At 53.0% G+C, this 17,329-nt stretch overlaps 1 protein-coding gene across 1 annotated transcript; it reads left to right on the top strand.

The window, feature by feature from the left end:
• Positions 1–4,194: 4,194 nt before the first annotated feature.
• On the top strand, positions 4,195–16,042 carry TSPAN1 (tetraspanin 1). Its single transcript, XM_030573836.1, has 8 exons — positions 4,195–4,325; positions 4,813–4,877; positions 9,187–9,387; positions 10,581–10,655; positions 11,598–11,696; positions 12,606–12,746; positions 14,119–14,202; positions 14,997–16,042. Exons 2-8 carry the CDS (start codon positions 4,821–4,823, stop codon positions 15,048–15,050), a joined length of 711 nt encoding a protein of 236 aa, XP_030429696.1. The 5' UTR covers positions 4,195–4,325; positions 4,813–4,820; the 3' UTR covers positions 15,051–16,042.
• Positions 16,043–17,329: the final 1,287 nt, after the last annotated feature.

The raw sequence follows: 17,329 nt of genomic DNA, 5'->3' as shown, positions 1-17,329 counted from the left end.
GGACACCGCCCAGAGCCAGGAATGAGCAGTTCCTGTTGTCTAGCCTGAACAAAACAACTGTGGTATCCTCCCTTGAGCCATCAGTTTACCTATAAACAAATCTAGTGTCTCCCTTGAACCATTGTTGTTTCCCTACAAACCCCCCCCACCCACGCTCAAGTAAGTGCTCTGATGCCTGGGTCCAAAACCTGCGTCAGTTCCACTGGGCCTTCATCTTCTTCTGACTGATTGTGCTGGGGGCTCTGCCTGTCCCCAGCACTCTGGACTCTCTGCTACCACCACCACCTGGGAACCCCGATCGATTCAAGCTTCATAGAATCATAGGACTGGAAGAGACCTTGAGAAGTCATCTAATCTAGTTCCCTGCACTCCAGGCAGGGCTAAGTATTATCTAGACCATCCCTGACACGTGTTTGTCTAACCTGCTCTTAAAAATGCCCAATGATGGAGAATCCACAACCTCCCTGGGCAATTTATTCCTGTGCTTAACCACCCTGATAGATAAGAAGTTTTTCCTAATGTTCAGCCTAAACTGCCCTTGCTGCAATTTAAGCCCATTGTTTCTTGTCCTATCCTCAGAGGTTAAGAAGAACAATTTTTCTCCCTCTTTGTAACAACCTTTTACATACTTGCAACTGTTCTCATGTCTCCTCTCAGTCTTCTCTTCTCCAGACTAAACAAACTCAATTTTTTTCAATCTTCCCTCATAGGTCACGTTTTCTAGATCTTTAATCATTTTTGTTGCTCTTCTCTGGACTTTCTCCAATTTGTCCCCATCCTTCCCGAAATGTAGTGCCCAGAACTGGACACAATACTCCAGTTGAGGCCTAATCAGCATGGATAGAGCGGAAGAATTACTTCTCGTGTCTTGCTTACAACACTCCTGCTAATACATCCCAGAATGATGTTTGCTTTTTTTGTAACAGTGTTACGCTGTTGAATCATATTTAGCTTGTGATCCACTATGACCCCCAGATCCCTTTCCACAGTACACTCCTTCTTAGGCAGTCAGTTCCCCTTCTGTACGTGTGCAACAGATTGTTCCTTCCTAAGTGGAGTACTTTGCATTTGTCCTTATTGAATTTCATCCTATTTACTTCGCACTGTTTGTCCAGATCATTTTGAATTTTAATCCTATCCTCCAAAGCACTTATAACCCTTCCCAGCTTGGTATCGTCCACAAACTTGATAAGTGTCCTCTCTATGCCATTAGCTAAATCATTGATGAAGATATTGAGCAGAACCAGACCCCGAACTCACTTCACAGAGTAGTGGGAACCCAGATCTCTCACGCTGCAGGTGTAGCCCTCTGACCCTGACTTGTGTGATCAGTTACAGTTTTCTAAACCTGACTTTTGTAATCAAACTTAAGTTAGATTTAATATTATCACTGTTCTCTTTGTTTGGCTCCCCTTGTATGGCTATTACCTGGCAATAATAACTTTCATGGTTAAGCTGGTTGCTTCTCTCTCTCTCTCTCTCCCCCCATCACGGGTGTTTTTGGCTTCCCCATTCACTCTGCAGCAACGCCCCTCATACCTAAGCTAAAGATCCCTGCAGTGCCCAAAAACCCTGGGGGGTTTGCTGATCAAGTGGGTTACTATCAGAACAATTGTAACGTGAAAGTGGGGTAGGGACGTGCTGAACCTGGGGCACAGGAGGGCGGCAGCTTGGAGGCGCTGCTTGATCCAGCCTGCTGAGTCCAGGGACAATAAGGGGTCAGTTTGGGAGTGCTGATTGACCCGGTCCGCTCAGACGCGCTCTGTTAATGTGTGTGTGTTCACCTGATTCGGTGCTGGAGGACCCAGCCCTGGGGAACGCAGGTCCTGCAGGACAGCTCCATTGGGAGGGAACTTGCAGCAGGGAGAAGCAGAGCTCCGTGTGGGAACACAAGTGACACAAGCAGCACATTGATAGAAGTACACTCCCCCTCCCCCCAAGAGTAACCCTAATAAATGAGTGTACCCCAAAGTAATGGGCAAAGCTGGTAACAGCCCCCTCTGCAGGGCACATCAGTGCAATAGTCCCACAGTCTCCTGCAAACTGCCCTGGCAATGACAATCTGCAGTGTGCACAGGCTGCAGCAATTCCAGGCCTCTGCTCTTGTGGGCTGAGGGAGCTGGCAGGCTAGATCCAACAAGCTGGAAACGTCCCAGGAACACAGCCCATACGGCAGAGCCATCCGGGGCTTGTGCTGTGCCATGGCCGAATCGTCTAGTCTGGCTCCCATTCCTATTTATAAACTTGGGTTTCCATGGGCTCCACTCTCCAAGAGTGACTGGGTGCATCCTGCCAGCCTGCTTGCCCACAACGGAAATCACCCAAGTAGCTAATTACTATAGTTAGTGCCTCCACCTGCCTCCAGTTTCTGGATGACGCTGGCCCATCCACGATCCTGTGACTGAAAGCTGAAACGAGACAAATTCAGACTGGAATATTGGTGTAAATCCTTAGGGGAGAAAGTAATTAGCCATTGGAACAATTTAGCCAGGGTCATGGTGGATTCTCCGTCACTGACAATTTTTTCAATCAAGATTGGATGGTTCTCGAAAAGCTCTGCTCTGGGGGTTATTTGGGGGCAGTTCTCTGGCCTGTGTTCTACAGGAGGTCAGACTAGCTGATCACAATGGTCCCTTCTGGCCTTGAAGTCTAGGATCTCTGAAACCAGCAGAGCCCCCCTGACCGGCTCCAGCCTGAAGGCACACCGGCCCAGAACATGAACGCTGTTCAGGCAGCTCAATACCTTGGAGGATTTGAGCCAGAGACCCCAAAACATGAATTGTGGGTCCTCTCCATGGGTTCTTCCTTTACTTTACACCAGCGTTTCTCAAAGTGGGGTCTGCGAGGGTACTCCAGGGGGTCCGCGGGCTGTGTCGATCAATTCCTCTCCTCCCTCCCAGTGTGTCCTGCACATCGGGGAACAGCTGTTTAGCATCATGCAGGAGGTGCTGGGAGGGAGGGGGGAGGATAGGGGATGGGGCATGCTCAGGGGAGGGGTGGAAAGAGATGTGGAAAAGGAGGGTTGGGGGAACGTGGGTGGGGCCTGAGGAGGGACTTGGGGGTCCACAAATTATTTTTTATCAAAATGGAGGTCCCGGGGTTGTTAAAGTTTGAGAACTGCTGCTTTACACCACTGCAATGCAAGCATGTGAGTTACATACACACGCATGACCCTGCACACACGACACACGTGCCTGGGGACCCATGAAAGCTCCTGCAGACAATCGTGCAAACATGCCCTCGCACACTCTCATGGGCATGCACACGGAAACACGCAGTCTGCATCACATACACCTCCCCACAGACCGCTGTCGATTTGAAAAAGACGCTCACACATTTACAGTCAAATGATGGGTGGGGCTCCTGGGCTGAAAACAACACAACTCCCACCATCCCGCCACGGCTAGCAAAGCTTCAGGAATAACAGTGGGTAGCAGAAAACCAGGCCCTCTAACCCCAGCTCTGTGGCCCAGATGCTGAAAGGATCAAATCTAAACCTCTTTGGAGAATCTAGGTCCAAACACGTCAGCCTCGCTGGTCACTCAATTACAGATCGCAAAGTCGCAATACTCCAACAAAAAAAACTTCAAAAACGGACTCCAACGAGAAACTGCAGAATTGGAATTAATTTGCAAACTGGACACCATTAAATTAGGCTTGAATAAAAAACTGGGAGTGGATGGGTCATTACACAAAGTATAACTTTTTTCTCCATGCTAATTTTCCCCCCTACTGTTATTCACACCTTCTTGTCAACACTTGGAAATGGGCCATCCTGATTATCACTACAAACATTTTTTCTCCTGCTGATAATAGCCCACCTTAATTAATTACCCTTGTTACAGTTAGTATGGCAACACCCATTTTTTCCATGTTCTCTGCATATATATATTTTCCTACTGTATCTTCCACTCCACGCATCTGATGAAGTGGGTTTTAGCCCGCGAAAGCTTATGCCCAAATAAATTTGTTAGTCTCTAAGGTGCCACAAGCAGGAGGCAATATCAGGCTGCAGCCGCTAGAGGCCAGCAAGGACTTAAAGAAAATCCTTCAACTACTCCCATAATCTACTAAAAAAAAAGTTTGTGAGGAGTGGACCATCCCCTGAGGGATTTGATTGGGCTGGAAGGGGGAAGTTTCTGATTGGAGGAGACAACTGCCACTTAGGCTCCCTTAAGAGGCTGGGCACAGCACCTGTGAAAGGACAGCAGGTCTGGGTCTGGCTCAGGTAGGACAGGCTCCCAGTGCTACAGGAGCAGTGCCTGGGCTGGGCTCTCGAGGCAGCTTTGGATTTTATTTCCCCCCCTCTGGATTGGATCACTAAGGTGAGCCCTGCATTCCCAGTGTGACCCCTCCCTTCTGCAGGTGGGGGGCTTGATTGGCAGGAGAAACACAGCCAGGTTCAGATCTTTGCCCCTGGGAGGGGGAAGCCCTGAGAAGGGAGCGGGGCTGGGGAGACTTGAGGGCTGCTGCAGCTGGGCTGGGAAACTTCCCTTAGACTCTCTGAGCAACAGTCAAAAAGAAATTGATTTGCCTCGGCTTCCTCTTTCTCTCTGCCGCAGAGGGGAGCCGTTTGGGTCTTCCCCAGTGTTTAAAAGCCCCACCCCTGGAAGGTAACTGAGCAGTCTCTGGGACTTGCTAAAGGGCTTACTGCTGTGTGAGGCAGGGGTCTGCCCTAAAACTTCTCGCTCAGAGGTGTCAGAGTAGCAGCCGTGTTAGTCTGGATCAGCAGAAAGAACGAGGAGTCCTTGTGGCACCTTGGAGACTAACACATTTATCTGAGCTCTGCTAATCTCTCCCTTTTCTTTTCAGGAGCAAAGATGGGCTGTTTCAGTTTCCTCAAGGTTATGATGATCTTGTTTAACCTGGCCATATTTGTAAGTACCTGCTGCGTTTCAGGCTGTTTCTCTTCTCTGCGGGAGCTAGATTTCAATGCCAGCAACTGTCCAGAAACAGTGACTCCGATAATTTTTAAAAAAGAACGAACCTGCCCTTGTTCTCAAAGCTCTGCTGGCCCTGGGGAACTTTGAGATGAGCACTGTGACTGCCTCTCATGAAACCTACAGCAGGGGTTAGGCTGAACAAGCGGTTTGCAATGCTTTCCAGAGTCCCTTTCTCGGCATGCTCCTTTTTATGAATTCAGGCGAAGTGCGCGTCTGCCCAGCGGGCAAGGCGGTGACTGGCATCTCGTGTGGACGCACTCAGGCCAGCTGCCCTCTAGCAAGCTCGCTGGAAGAGCAGCAAGCACGTCGCAGCACGGACGCAGCCCGCCCTATAGCATCGGCACGGCTAGTTTTAATGAGTTAATTAGAGTACAGGCGGTAGGCCTAGCTCGTGGTCTCTGAATGCTGGAGGTTGGCCATACTGCATAATGCTGGGTTTAAGTTTTAAAGGGTCCCAGCCAAGGTGATCGTGTTTCAGTCTGGGCTTGCTTGGCAAACTGGCTTGCTCCGAACCTCTCGTGGTGGCTGCAGGGCTGTGATGCAGACAGATCGTGTCAGACTGTAAGCAGTCAGTTTCTACGCTGGAACGTGTTGCCCTCTGCAACCTCCAGTAGACCAGAGCCTCAGGCGATCACCTACATTGGACAGCTAGCCGCATAGGACATGTAAGCCAATCCTCCAGCAGGATCCTTTCCAGGGCGCGGGTGGGCTAACCAGCCTCCTTTCCCTAAGACCCCCACCCCCGAATTGGCCAGAACAAGACCTGCTGGAGCAGTTCCAGGAAACTGAGGCGATGGGGCCACGGCTTATTATGGCTCCGAACTGAGACGGTCTCCAACGGTCCCTGATTGTTCTCCTCCCACGCCGTAGGCGACAATCGCACCCATGGCACTGGAAGGAGAGCAGGGGGTGCAGTGACACCAGGATCCATCCAAACGCTCTTACTCCTTTGCAACCTGTATCCAGCCAGGCCACCCTGCTGGTGGAAATCTATCTGCTCCCTGGGAGCTCCACCACCACAGAAGTGTGTTTTATTTTCTCTGTCTCTTTGACTCCCTTGGTACAGTACGAACCCTTACAGCTGGGATTCTGCCTTCATGGCTGCTGGCCCTGCCGTCTGCGTGGGGTACCCTGGAAAGCCAGAGGGGCCAGGTGCTGGCTAGAAAGTTGTCTGCAGTTTCGCTCTGTTCTGACCCCTCTGACTTGGGGCTCGTTGGTTGGATGCCACCCTCGTGAATCGAGACGAGGCCGGCAGGATTAGAACTGCACCGAGTTATACTTGGGGAGGATGAGAAAGCGAGGCTGAAGGTCCTGCCCTCTCTTCTTTCCCCTTCTGGCCTCCCCCTGTCAATGGGTGGACTCCCGGGCTGGACAGGAGATGCTCTGTCTCTCTCACTTTGCCAGGTGGGGGGTTGTTATAGGGCCAGCCAGAAGTCTTCTATCAACCCCCCCCTTTTTTTTTTAAATGGAAAAGTCTCCTTTAATTGAAAATCCAGGGGAAGCGTCTGCTGTCCTGGGGGGGACGGGGGAGGGGAAACCCATCAGAAAACCCACTCTTCTGTTTTGTCTACATTTTCAGCAGAGGAGTGTGGGGGGAAGGAATCCCATTCTTTTTCCAGCCAGCTCTGGTTTGTAGCTCACTGGCCCCGAGGATCTACTGGCATCTGCTGCCGTCTTTCCAATTACTGACTCTTTTCCCCTACGTTCCCGGGGCACCTGACCATGAATAGCATCAAGTCCGAATCTTGAGGCTGGGGTGTGAGACTGGCAAAAAGATGCAATAACAATGGTTCCGTCTCTTTCCCCCCAACGGGCTGATGCCTCTGCTCCTCTCAGGTCCCTCCCAGGTGGCTCCGATGGGGGGTTTCTCCATCCTCCTCTGCTCTGGATCCAGTGAGAAAAGCTCAGCTGTGAGGGGTTATAATGGAGGTGACGAGTGACTCCTCTGGTGACTTTGTTTCCCCCGCCCCAAAGGACACTGCTTCATTCGCCCGGTGGACAAGGCCGCCTGTTCTCGCTCAGCTGGCGTGTGTTCAAAGGCGGAGCTGTCTCTGTGGCGCTGGGGGGACGGTGGAGCTGCTCTGCTCCAGCAGCGTCCCACAGGAGAAGCAGTTCTCCCAGCCAGAGGGAAGGAGCTCTCTTCCGTGTATTTCTCCCCCTGGACTTGGCTAGGAGATATGGATAGGGAGGCTGCCTGCCTGGATCCCTGCTAGCCCAGTGTTGCTGGAATGATCAGTCCGGGAAAGCTCATTGGCCCGTGTGATTCTTCCTTTCTTCTCCCAACTGCTCTTGCTGCGGCCCTCAGAGATGGGCTGAGGTCCTTGTCTCTCTACACGGACCCACAGGGGGAAGCTTGTCTGATCCAAGGGGCAGTGCCTCTGAATGCGGAAGTGCGTGTGGTCTCCGGGCTTGTCCCAAAGCCGAGGCGGGCCCAACCTCTGCTGAAGCCTGTGGCTAGTCAGGTCCTAAGATGGCTGCAAAACACAGGAGGCTCCAGAATGCTCATTCACTTGGATGCCGATGCGGGGATGGGGATTCTGCCCTCCAGGCCCGAGACATTGTTCTCCTCTGGAGTGATCTGACCTGCTGTGTGGTGCTTCTTGCGGAGTTGTCTCTGCTCTGACGGTCCCAGTTCCGAAAGGTGCTGGGAGGAAAACAGAGTCTTCCAAGGGGGGTCGGGGGAGGGAGGCCGGGAGAACACCTAACTGGCTTCAAGATTGAGCTGGATAAGTGTATGGAGGGGATGGGATGATGAGGTTGCCTACAATAGCTGCGACAGCTAGCAGCAAATATCTCCAATGGCTGGTGATGGGACACTAGATGGGGAGTGCTCTGTGTCTGGCTGCTGGGTCTTGCCCACATGCTCAGGATCTAACTGATCACTATATTTGGGATCAGGAAGGAATTTCCCCCTGGGTCAGACTGGCAGAGACCCTGGGGGGGTTTTGCCTTCCTCTGCAGCATGGGACACGGGTCACTTGCAGGTTTAAACTGTTGTCAATAGTGGATTCTCTATAACTTAAAGTCTTTAAACCATGATGAGAGGACATGAGTAACTCAGTCAGAAGTTTGGGGTCTATTTCAGGAGTGGGTGGGTGAGGTTCTGTGGTCTGCGATGTGCAGGAGATCACACAAGATGATTGTGATGGTCTGTTCTGACCTTAGTCTGTGAGAGGGAGGAATGAGTTGGCAGGGGCTTCTGGCAGATGACTCACCTGAGGGTGTCATTGGAGACTTGGGGAGGAATTTAAATGAGGAGAGGGAGGTAGCTAGGTGGATAGAGAGGGCAAACATTGGTGGCACTCTTGGGTACCGATCGCTGACTTCAGACCCTTTCCGTCCGGCGTGAGGGGCCCTTCATGATGTGTTGTCTGTAATGACCCCATTCTAGGCAAGGAGCTGACTGAAGGGGGCGAGGCTGGTGCAGTGGCTGGGCTCTCCTTCCCACTCCGCCAGCAAAGCATTATTCTCTTATCAGGGTTTATCTGCCTCACCCTGTGCTGGAATGCAAGTACAAAGACCTGTTCTGGGAAAGCAGAAGGTTGTAATCTCCTCAGCCAGTGCCAGGCATAATCAGAGGAAATGACTGACCCTGGGGTAGAAATCAGGAAGTTCTCTGAGACCCACATGCTGTGTCAGAGCTTTCCTGGGTCTCCCAGTTCCAGAAATGGCCCTAGCCAGTGACTGAACAGCTGTTCCCAGCCTAATCAGGGGGTCTCCAAATCTCTTTTGTGCAAAACACAGTGCCCTCAGCCCTGCCTCTGAGCCAAAACAAATCACACTGGCTCCCTTGCCTACTGTGAACCCTCCCCTGTGCACTTGAGTGAATCGACAACATGATTTGTCTCTATGGAGACCAGTAGTCAGGGCCTTGCCCTGTGACGGATTGTCCATGTTTCATGGGCAGCTTATGGTTGCTCTAGGGGAGCTGGATGGCACCGCTTTCCATCCTTGCTAACTCATCTGAGATTATCCCCCAAATCAGGAGACCTCTAATCTGCTCCATGAATCCTTCTTCTGTTTTGCGAAAGGGCCAGCCCTGGGAGAGGAGACTAGCCTGTGAGCTAGAGGGGAAGGAAGTTGCAGTTAGCATGAGATCAGAACGTTCACAACTAAAAGTGAAAGGAGAGGATGGTTTTGCATTTCTAGCTCCCGTCAATATGGTGCTGGCTCCAGATGCTGTGTCACTTAGTCCTTCCCAAGCCACCTCTGAAATAACACACGCCTCCCTCTTGCCTCCTAGCTTGGCGGAGGGACGCTCCTGGGTGTCGGGATCTGGGTCGCCGTGGACGGGAACTCGTTCTCCAGCATATTTGGCTCGTCCAGCACCTTGCAGTTTGTGAACGTGAGCTACTTCCTCATCGTCATCGGCGCCATCCTGGTGGTGCTTGGCTTCCTGGGATGCTGCGGGGCCCAGAAAGAGAGCAAATGCCTCCTGATCATGGTAAATCTCCAGCTCTGGGTGGTGCGAATCTGTGCTTGCTCTGTCTGTCTAGCCCACTTGTCAAGCTGCAGGTGGGGTAGGATGGTGGAAGAAGGGGGCTTTGTACCTCCAGTAGGGAGTTGAGGTCTGTCAGGCCAGTGATCTGCATTTGCAACCTCAGTCGGGACATGGTGGAAACACAGCTACTGCCTTGAAACAGGATGGATTTGATCCCAGGATGGGGCCACTCAATCCACATCTGAATATTGGGGAGGGCTAGCTCAGTGGTTTGAGCATTGACCTGCTAAACCCAGGCTTGTGAGTTCAATCCTTGAGGGGGCCACTTTGGGATCTGGGGCAAAATCAGTACTTGGTCCTACTAGTGAAGGCAGGGGGCTGGACTCCATGACTTTTTGGGGTCCCTTCCAGTTCTAGGAGATAGGTATATCTCCATATATTATTAGTATTGAGTGGCCCCCTCAAAATCCCATGCTCCATGGCAAGCGACTTGTTTCTTTGGAGAAAGGTTCCCTGCTTGATAGTAAACCCTGTCTCGCCCAAGTCTTGGGAGATCCCCATGGTAACAATCTCTCGGCCCCTTTGTCACCTGCTTGTGAACTAGCTGAAGCTGGCTTGGCCTCTCCCAAGTTTCTCCCCAGGGCTGCACCCGGCCCTGCTAATAGATTTATTCTCTTTATACGAAGGTTCTTTAGACACTTGGCCAAAAAATAATAGGGTCATGGAAGACCTCACCAGGGATGGGTGGGAGGGATTTGTGTGTAGAAACAACAGTCCAGGCTATTATGAATGCACTGGGAGTACAAATGTATTTAACGTGCATATAACATTGGTCCAGAAACGAGGCCCAGATCTCCTCTGAAGCAGAGTCCCCTTTCAAACCATCACATGCACACACTATATGGCGTTCAAACCTATCGTTGTTTGACCCTCCTAGTGACTGTCTTAGGAACCAGACTCTCTAGATCATGTGTAACAAAAGTAGCTGACCCAGTGCTATTTGTTATATTCACGTAGGATGTACAAATCCGACTTAACCCATTGCACTAGCACTGACCTTTTCTGCTTGGAGTTATTCAGCTGCGGAACAGACCCCCTGTTGCGATTACCAGGAAGCTGGCAGTGTTGTGGCCAGTCCCAGCTACATGGACTCGGACTCCATCCTGTCTCTAACCTCTGCGTTGTGTCTCCTCTAGTTCTTCTCAATCGTGCTGATCATCTTCATTGCTGAGATTGCTGCTGCGGTGGTGGCTCTGGTCTACACATCTATTGTAAGTCAGAGGGGGGTGGGCGGTCACGGTCCCCTGGAGGGACAGATCGCTCTGTCTCCTCTGCCCGTTCCTGGAAGGACTTTACTTTAGGCCTTCTGCTAAGGGGGACACCGGAGGAGCTGAGATCGGTCCTCCCTGATGGGAGTTTATCATTGACTAGCAGCTCCTCAGAGGACCAGGTGGAACAGTGGGTGATGAGGGTCTGGCCTCACTCACGGTGTTAGTGGGACAGGAGGGAAGCTTGCCCTGTGTGGGAATGCCTTACCCCTGGGGCTAGTCTGTCTCGGGAATTAGTCTCTCGGTCCTGCCCAGAAAACGGCCTGGCACGCGGTTGCAAGGCCTGGTGCGACGCAGCCCTGTCTGGGTGGGGGGTGATGCTGCCCATTGTTGTAGGGGGGTGAGGGGCTGGGGTGGGGGATGTGGATTTAGTCTATTCACACACCCCCATCCCCTGCAGCATCAGTAGCACGCACGCTGCAGCGTGGGTCCTGGGGATTGAAACGGAGGTGGAAAAGCGAACGCTGCAGGCGATGGCAAAGCAGATGAAAGCTCTGGCCCGCTTTCTGTGGCAGCAATCCTGAGCTGATGCCAGGAATGTCCTGTGCCATAGGCCAGGGTGGTGTCAGACCCATTCGGGGACGGTCGTTCCTGTTCTCACTTCGTGCTTACAGACCTCACGTGTCTTACGTAACTGGGGAACTCTTTGACCTGTCGCACAGTGAGTCTGTTCCTGGTGAAAGGGGCCAGCACAGCAAACTTCCGCAGCATGCCCACCTGCCTGGTATAGCCAGGGCAGCCCCCCTCCCAAATGCAGAGGTTGCTGGTGTACCTGTAGGGACGCCAGGATTCTCCAAGCACCCCATTAAGCCTTGGCCTCTCCCCGCGTGCATGCAAGGCCGTTGGGCTAATGCCCGCTGTGATGGCATCTGAACTCTCTTCTAGGCGGAGAATATCCTGGAAGCAACGGTGACTCCGACGCTGAAGAATCAGTACGGGAAGGTTCCTGAAGTCACACAGATCTGGAACACCACCATGAGTACGGTGAGCTGGCCTGCGCGGGCCTCCAGCCACAAACCCTCAGTTTATTTACAAGCTACCTCTCTCGGGAGTGGCCTCTCTGGTTAGAGACTGAGGGGAGCCTTCCCAGGATGAGGCAATAGACTTTGTCTTGGACACTTGGGCCTTGTAAAGAGCTTCCCAGAGCCTGACAGCTGGGATTTGGCTCCTTCTGGGGTTGCCTGCCCGGGACAGATCTTCTCTGCCTGCTCAGCGAGCACAGCTCCTGTGTGAGCCACTCGACCGCATGTTCGAGAAGCTGAAAGTCAACACTCCTCAGCTGACACCCAAGTCTGAGCTAGGAGCAAACGTGCCGGCCCGGCCCCCTTCATTCTGATCGTCCCCTAGACCCTGTGTCTACCGCTCTTTGGTTGCCGATGGACAGAAGAGGTCCCATCTGAGCCCATCCACTGAGCTTCCCCTCCTGTGCTATGGGTGATGGTGGACATAACTTCAAATGCACATGGGGTACAAGTATCTGGAACCAACCCCACTCCCCTCTGGCAACACAAAGCGCCGCTGGGACAAAATGCACAAGTCTGCAGTTGCCTCTGATAAGCTGTGGTTGTCAAAGGCCCCTCTTCTCTCAAGAGTCGGGGCTGGACCCCAAAGCCTGGCCCAGCTCCAGCTTGGGGAACGACGTTCTGCCTTCCTCCTGGTTTCGGCTGGATGCATTGTCACTCATTGCTTCCAATCCTGTTCTAACTGGCTGTGCCATCTCCCCAGATGGCTTTATCCACCACTGCAGGGTACGGACAGGCCCCAAGATTAACTGGTTTGTAATCTGTCCGTGGAGCTTTTTGAGGTCTCTGGTTGGGACATGATGGCAAAACCATGAGGCGTTGGGCACGTTCTGTACCTTGCTCTCAATTCTCTTCCTTCTCCTCCTCCCAGGTGAAATGCTGCGGCTTGATGAACTACACGGACTTCACTGACTCTTACTACTACAAGGAACACAACACGTACCCAGCGTTCTGCTGCAAGCCTGTAAACAGCTCGTGCAGCGAGGCAGCTGCACACAACAGCAGTGTCCAGGTATGAAGACACAACAGCTTTTGCCGTATAGCTGCAGGACCCCACACGGCTAGAAGGGCGTGAGTTTTGCTGTGGAAACTAGGCCACTGTCCCTCTCTGACATCTGCTCTTGGAGTATCTGGGGATATCCCCCTCCCATCAGAGAGGGAGGTGGGACTAGTTTGTGAATCACAGAAGTTTGGCGTAAGTTAGAGGAGGAGCAGGTTTGTACTGCACTGGGGGCCTGAGCTTATCTCTGTGTTCCTATCTCTGCAACTGACCTGCTCTACAACCCTCTCCAAGTCACTTGCCCTCTCTACGTCCCTTCCCTACCTGTAAGTATGGGGATGAGGACACATCTTGCGAAGGGCTTGGAGGCCTGTAGGTGGTACACATGAGGAAGGCTGACCCTGCAGATAACTCTGGCCTGGTCTAGGGGATTTTGTCTATAGATTCTAATAGGTTTATTCTCTTGATACGAAAGTTCTTTAGACACTTGGCCGAAAAATAATAGGGTCACGGAAGACCTCACCAAGGATGAGTGGGAGGGATTTGTGTGTAGAAGCAACTGTCCAGACCATTACAAATGCACTTGCTCCAGTATTTAACATGCATATAACATTGGTCCAGAAACGAGGCCCAGATCTCCTCTGAAGCTGAGTCCCCTTTAAAACCAGCACATGCATGCACCATATGGCATTCAAACCTATCGCTGTTTGACCCTCCTAGTGACTGTCTTAGGAACCAGACTCTCTAGATCACGTGTAACAAAAGAATAGCGCTGGGTCAGCTACGTTATATTCACGTAGGACGTACAAATCCTACTTAGGTCAGTGCTTGTGCAATGGGTTTTCTGCTTGGAGTTATTCTCAGCTGCAGAACAGACCCCCTGTTGCGATTACCATCCAGTGCATTTTTGGACATCTAGACTGGGTGCTTTTAATTTGGGAGTGGGAGGGTGGGGAGGGGAGGCTGTGCCCAAATCAAATCCTCCCAAAGCGGCCTGACTTCTGTTAATATTGGAGTCTTCCTGGGTGTTTCTAGTTAGGCACCCAAAAATCACTCCACCTCTCAGCTGGGAAGCTGAACTGAGCCTTACTGATCCCTGAAGTGCCCATATATGATGGGTGTCCTGCTTGGTATATACCGCCAGGGCACTGCTGGGCACACTCCCTCCCTTCTCAGACAACAGCGTCAGCACCCCCCATGGGACTCCCTTCAGAAGCACTCAGCTAGTCGCTTGGTGCTGGCAAACCCCCAGTGCAGCAGGTGGACTGGAAGGGGAGCTGTGTCCTTCAGCTGAGGGGGCATTCAGCCGCCTTGCTCCAACTGGCTTCCATTGCTTGCTTGGCTCCGGCTCTTTCTAACCGAGCTGGTTTCCCTTTTCCCTTAGGGTTGCTTCCAGCAGCTGCTGAGTGAGATTCGCACGAATGCGGGCGTGGTGGGGGGCGTGGCGGCAGGGATCTGTGCGTTAGAGGTAAGTCCCACGCTGGCTCCTGGCTGTAGAAACTAGGTGAGGATAGGGTGACCAGACAGCAAAATCGGGACGGGGTGGGGGGTAATAGGAGCCTATATAAGAAAAAGACCAAAAATTCAGGACTGTCCCTATAAAATCGGGACATCTGGTCACCCTAGGCAGGGACGTAGGTCTGTGCGGCTGCCGTCCCACTGTCTCCCCTCCACTGCTCCAAACAAGGGGCACGTCCAGGAGGGGAGAGGCTAGAGTCGCTGACTCCACCTCTGAGCTCTCCTCGTTCAGGGCTGCAGGCTCAGGCTTGTTTCCTCTGCTCCCGGGGCGCCCGGCCACGCTGCCAGAGCATCTGTGACCACCAGTGGCTCCAACCCCAGCCCAGGCACCCTGGAGCCGGGTGCCTGAGTTGGGATCAAGGAGGGGGAGCCACGAAACAAGAGGAGGTGGGGAGGCCGGGGGAAAGAATGGGCAGAAAGAAAGGTGACAGCAGCTACTTGAGGACATGGCACAAGGCTGCTTGCCCACTGCAGCGGTAGCAGCTTAGCTGGGGCGGATGGGAACCACCGAGGCAGCCTGACAGCCAGTCTTGAACCTCTGCCTGCGCCCGGCCTTGACCCTCAGTGCCCGTTTCCCACGTGTCTTGAGGGGAAGCAACAGGAGAGGGAGGACGATGGGGCACAAGACACACTGACCAGTGGGTTACAGTTGCGTGATCCAGAGGCTGCGTCTAGCCAATGAGGAGAAAGAAGGAAAGGCCTCCCTGGCAACAGGAGATATTAAACCTACTGACCTCTCTTTAGATTGCAGCCATGGTCGTATCCATGTATCTGTACTGCCAGCTGGATAAGAAGTGAGGCCTGGAGAAGGCGGCGGGTCCTTTTCCCCTGGGCAGAAGAGGACGAACGATACATTCTTGCCTCTATCTTGAGAATCAAACATTTCTTGGGCCCAACACACTCTCTGTCCTATGCACTGTGATTAGTTTTTAAATGATCTCCTGAGCTGACAGCTGTAGAGCGTGTGTTTGTGTATGTGTGTGTATATATGTATATTTTACCTAGTGTGACGGATCGATAATGTGTACATACAAACACTTCCGAAGTGGAAAGAACTTCCGTTTCATGCCGGAGCTCCTGTGCCAAAGCCTGGCGGGGCTACGGATGCCGCTCCATCCCCTCTGTGGTCTGTGTGATCTTAGCTAGCTGCGGGGAGATCTTGCTAGGAGATGACCAGCTCAGACTGCAGCTTGTGCTCCTTTTCCTAGCCCTCCTTGTTCACCAGATCCTTTGGCCCAGTCTAAGTGCACAGGGCTAGATTCTGGCTGGTGGTTGGCTGGTGTGAACCAAGAGTCTTCCACTGACTACGATGAAGCGACCGCTAACTGACAGCAGAGCAACTGCTGTAAGAGTCTAGATTAGTGGAGAAGGCTTGGACCTCCTGGGGTGGGAGAGAACGTCCAGCTAAGCTAAAAAGGGCCATCACGTCCTTCTTGCTTTAAGCACGTAGGCCAGAGGGAAGCGTGTAGGCCAAGGGAAACGGTCTCGCGCTGCTCTGGCTTGACTTTTTCCCTGTCTCTCTCCCTTCAACTCTGTCCCGGGCCACCCTCCTTTCTTCAGCTTGCGCACCCTCCCACTTGAAGGCGTGGGGCTGGGTTAGATGGCACAACACGATGCTGGGAGCTTACCAGGGAAGCCCCTGCAGACTGAGTCTGTCCTGTATATTTTTACACTGTGAAGGCACCCCCCCCCGCAATTAATTTATAATCTCAAGTGTAAATTATTTTCTGAATGTGGAATGAAGGTTTGCGCACAATATGTTCCAATAAACTCTTTAACGAAGGACTTGACTGCGGGGTGCTGTCGTGCTGCATTAACTAGCCAGCCTTGGTACTTTGCTGGCCCCCATTCCCCTTGTACAGCTGGGGAAACTGAGGCATGGAGACATTAAGTGAGTTGCCTAAGTGCATGGAGGAAATTTGTGGCAGAGCAGGGGCTCCCACCTTAGTCTCCTAAGGTTTAGGTAAATGTCCTAGTGACTGGCCATCCCTCCTGTTTCCATGCCAGCCGACCACTTTCCTGTGCATCTGTAGGAGCCTGGGGGAAACCAATAAGCCAGGCCTGACTGCTGCTGCCATTAGCCCCTACAGGTGCCCTATTGTGCTAGGTGCTGTACCAGCCTGTCCTAAGCACCAATCAGGCTGTCTTTCATTTAGCCATGCAAAGGGGTATGTACTGACAAACAGGGCAGGTGGCTATAGACCAGTGGCAGTAGACACCCTGCAAAGTCAGACTCATGCTCCTACAGTGAGTGGAAATTCACTCCATCGCGGGCCCTCGGGAAGGGGTGGTGCGTGGGGAAAAGGGGGGTGGCAGAGGCAGCCACCCCCCACCCCAGTAAAGAGAGACTCATAACCCAGGAAGATCCCAGCTGCTGTGGGAGCTGGAATGACAGGCTGGGGCGCCATAAGTTGGGGGCAGCAGGGGTGAAAGCGTGATGGTGCTGGGGGAAGCAGAGGAGCGTTGGCAGCTCAGAGAGGGGCGGATCAGATTGGCAGGGGCACGAAGCAGTGAAAGACCTTCAGGGGCAGCTCTAGGTATTTTGCTGCCCCAAGCACTGCAGGCAGGCTGCCTTCGGCAGGTCCCCAGTCCCGCGGATTCAGCGGCATGCCTGCGGGAGATCTGCCAAAGCCGCGGGACCAGCGGACCCTCTGCAGGCATGCAACCGAAGGCAACCTGCCTGCTGCCCTCGCGGCGACTGGCAGAGCGCCCCCCGTGGCTTGCCGCCCAAGGCATGCCCTTGGTGTGCTGGTGCCTGGAGCTGCCCCTGAGGACCTTCAAGGGGAGGGCGAGAGCTCAGGCTTCCCAGAAGCAGTTTAACACCTTCACTCCGGCCGCCAGTTCAATTCTTGTGCGGTGCCCGCTCTGGCCTCACCTGTGTTTAAAAGCAAAGAGGGCGGCAGGCAAGCCCTGCTTTCACAACAGCCCGCGCCACCCGTGCCAAGCTTGGCGCAGGGCAGGGGCGTGAGGCTGTGTGCAGGTTCCCCACAAAGCAATGGCCAATTTGCCTTGCAAATGCGCTCCCTCTGGCTGCTTTGGTTAAGGCAGCACCCATCCACTTCCAGCAACTACAGCCA

The sequence above is a fragment of the Gopherus evgoodei genome, chromosome 8 (genome assembly GCF_007399415.2).
Source record: "Gopherus evgoodei ecotype Sinaloan lineage chromosome 8, rGopEvg1_v1.p, whole genome shotgun sequence".
Lineage (NCBI taxonomy): Eukaryota > Metazoa > Chordata > Testudines > Testudinidae > Gopherus > Gopherus evgoodei.
The sequence above is the reverse complement of the archived record's forward strand: the minus strand, read 5'-3'. Positions and strand labels throughout refer to the sequence as shown.

What these genes read in the sequence shown, in the direction of transcription:
- TSPAN1 (XM_030573836.1), top strand. Translation starts at nt 4,821, where the DNA reads ATGGGCTGTTTCAGTTTCCTCAAGGTTATGATGATCTTGTTTAACCTG. An exon ending in GGAACACCACCATGAGTACG is followed by an intron (nt 11,697 to 12,605) that starts GTGAGCTGGCCT and finishes TCCTCCTCCCAG; the next exon opens with GTGAAATGCTGCGGCTTGAT. An exon ending in CACACAACAGCAGTGTCCAG is followed by an intron (nt 12,747 to 14,118) that starts GTATGAAGACAC and finishes CTTTTCCCTTAG; the next exon opens with GGTTGCTTCCAGCAGCTGCT.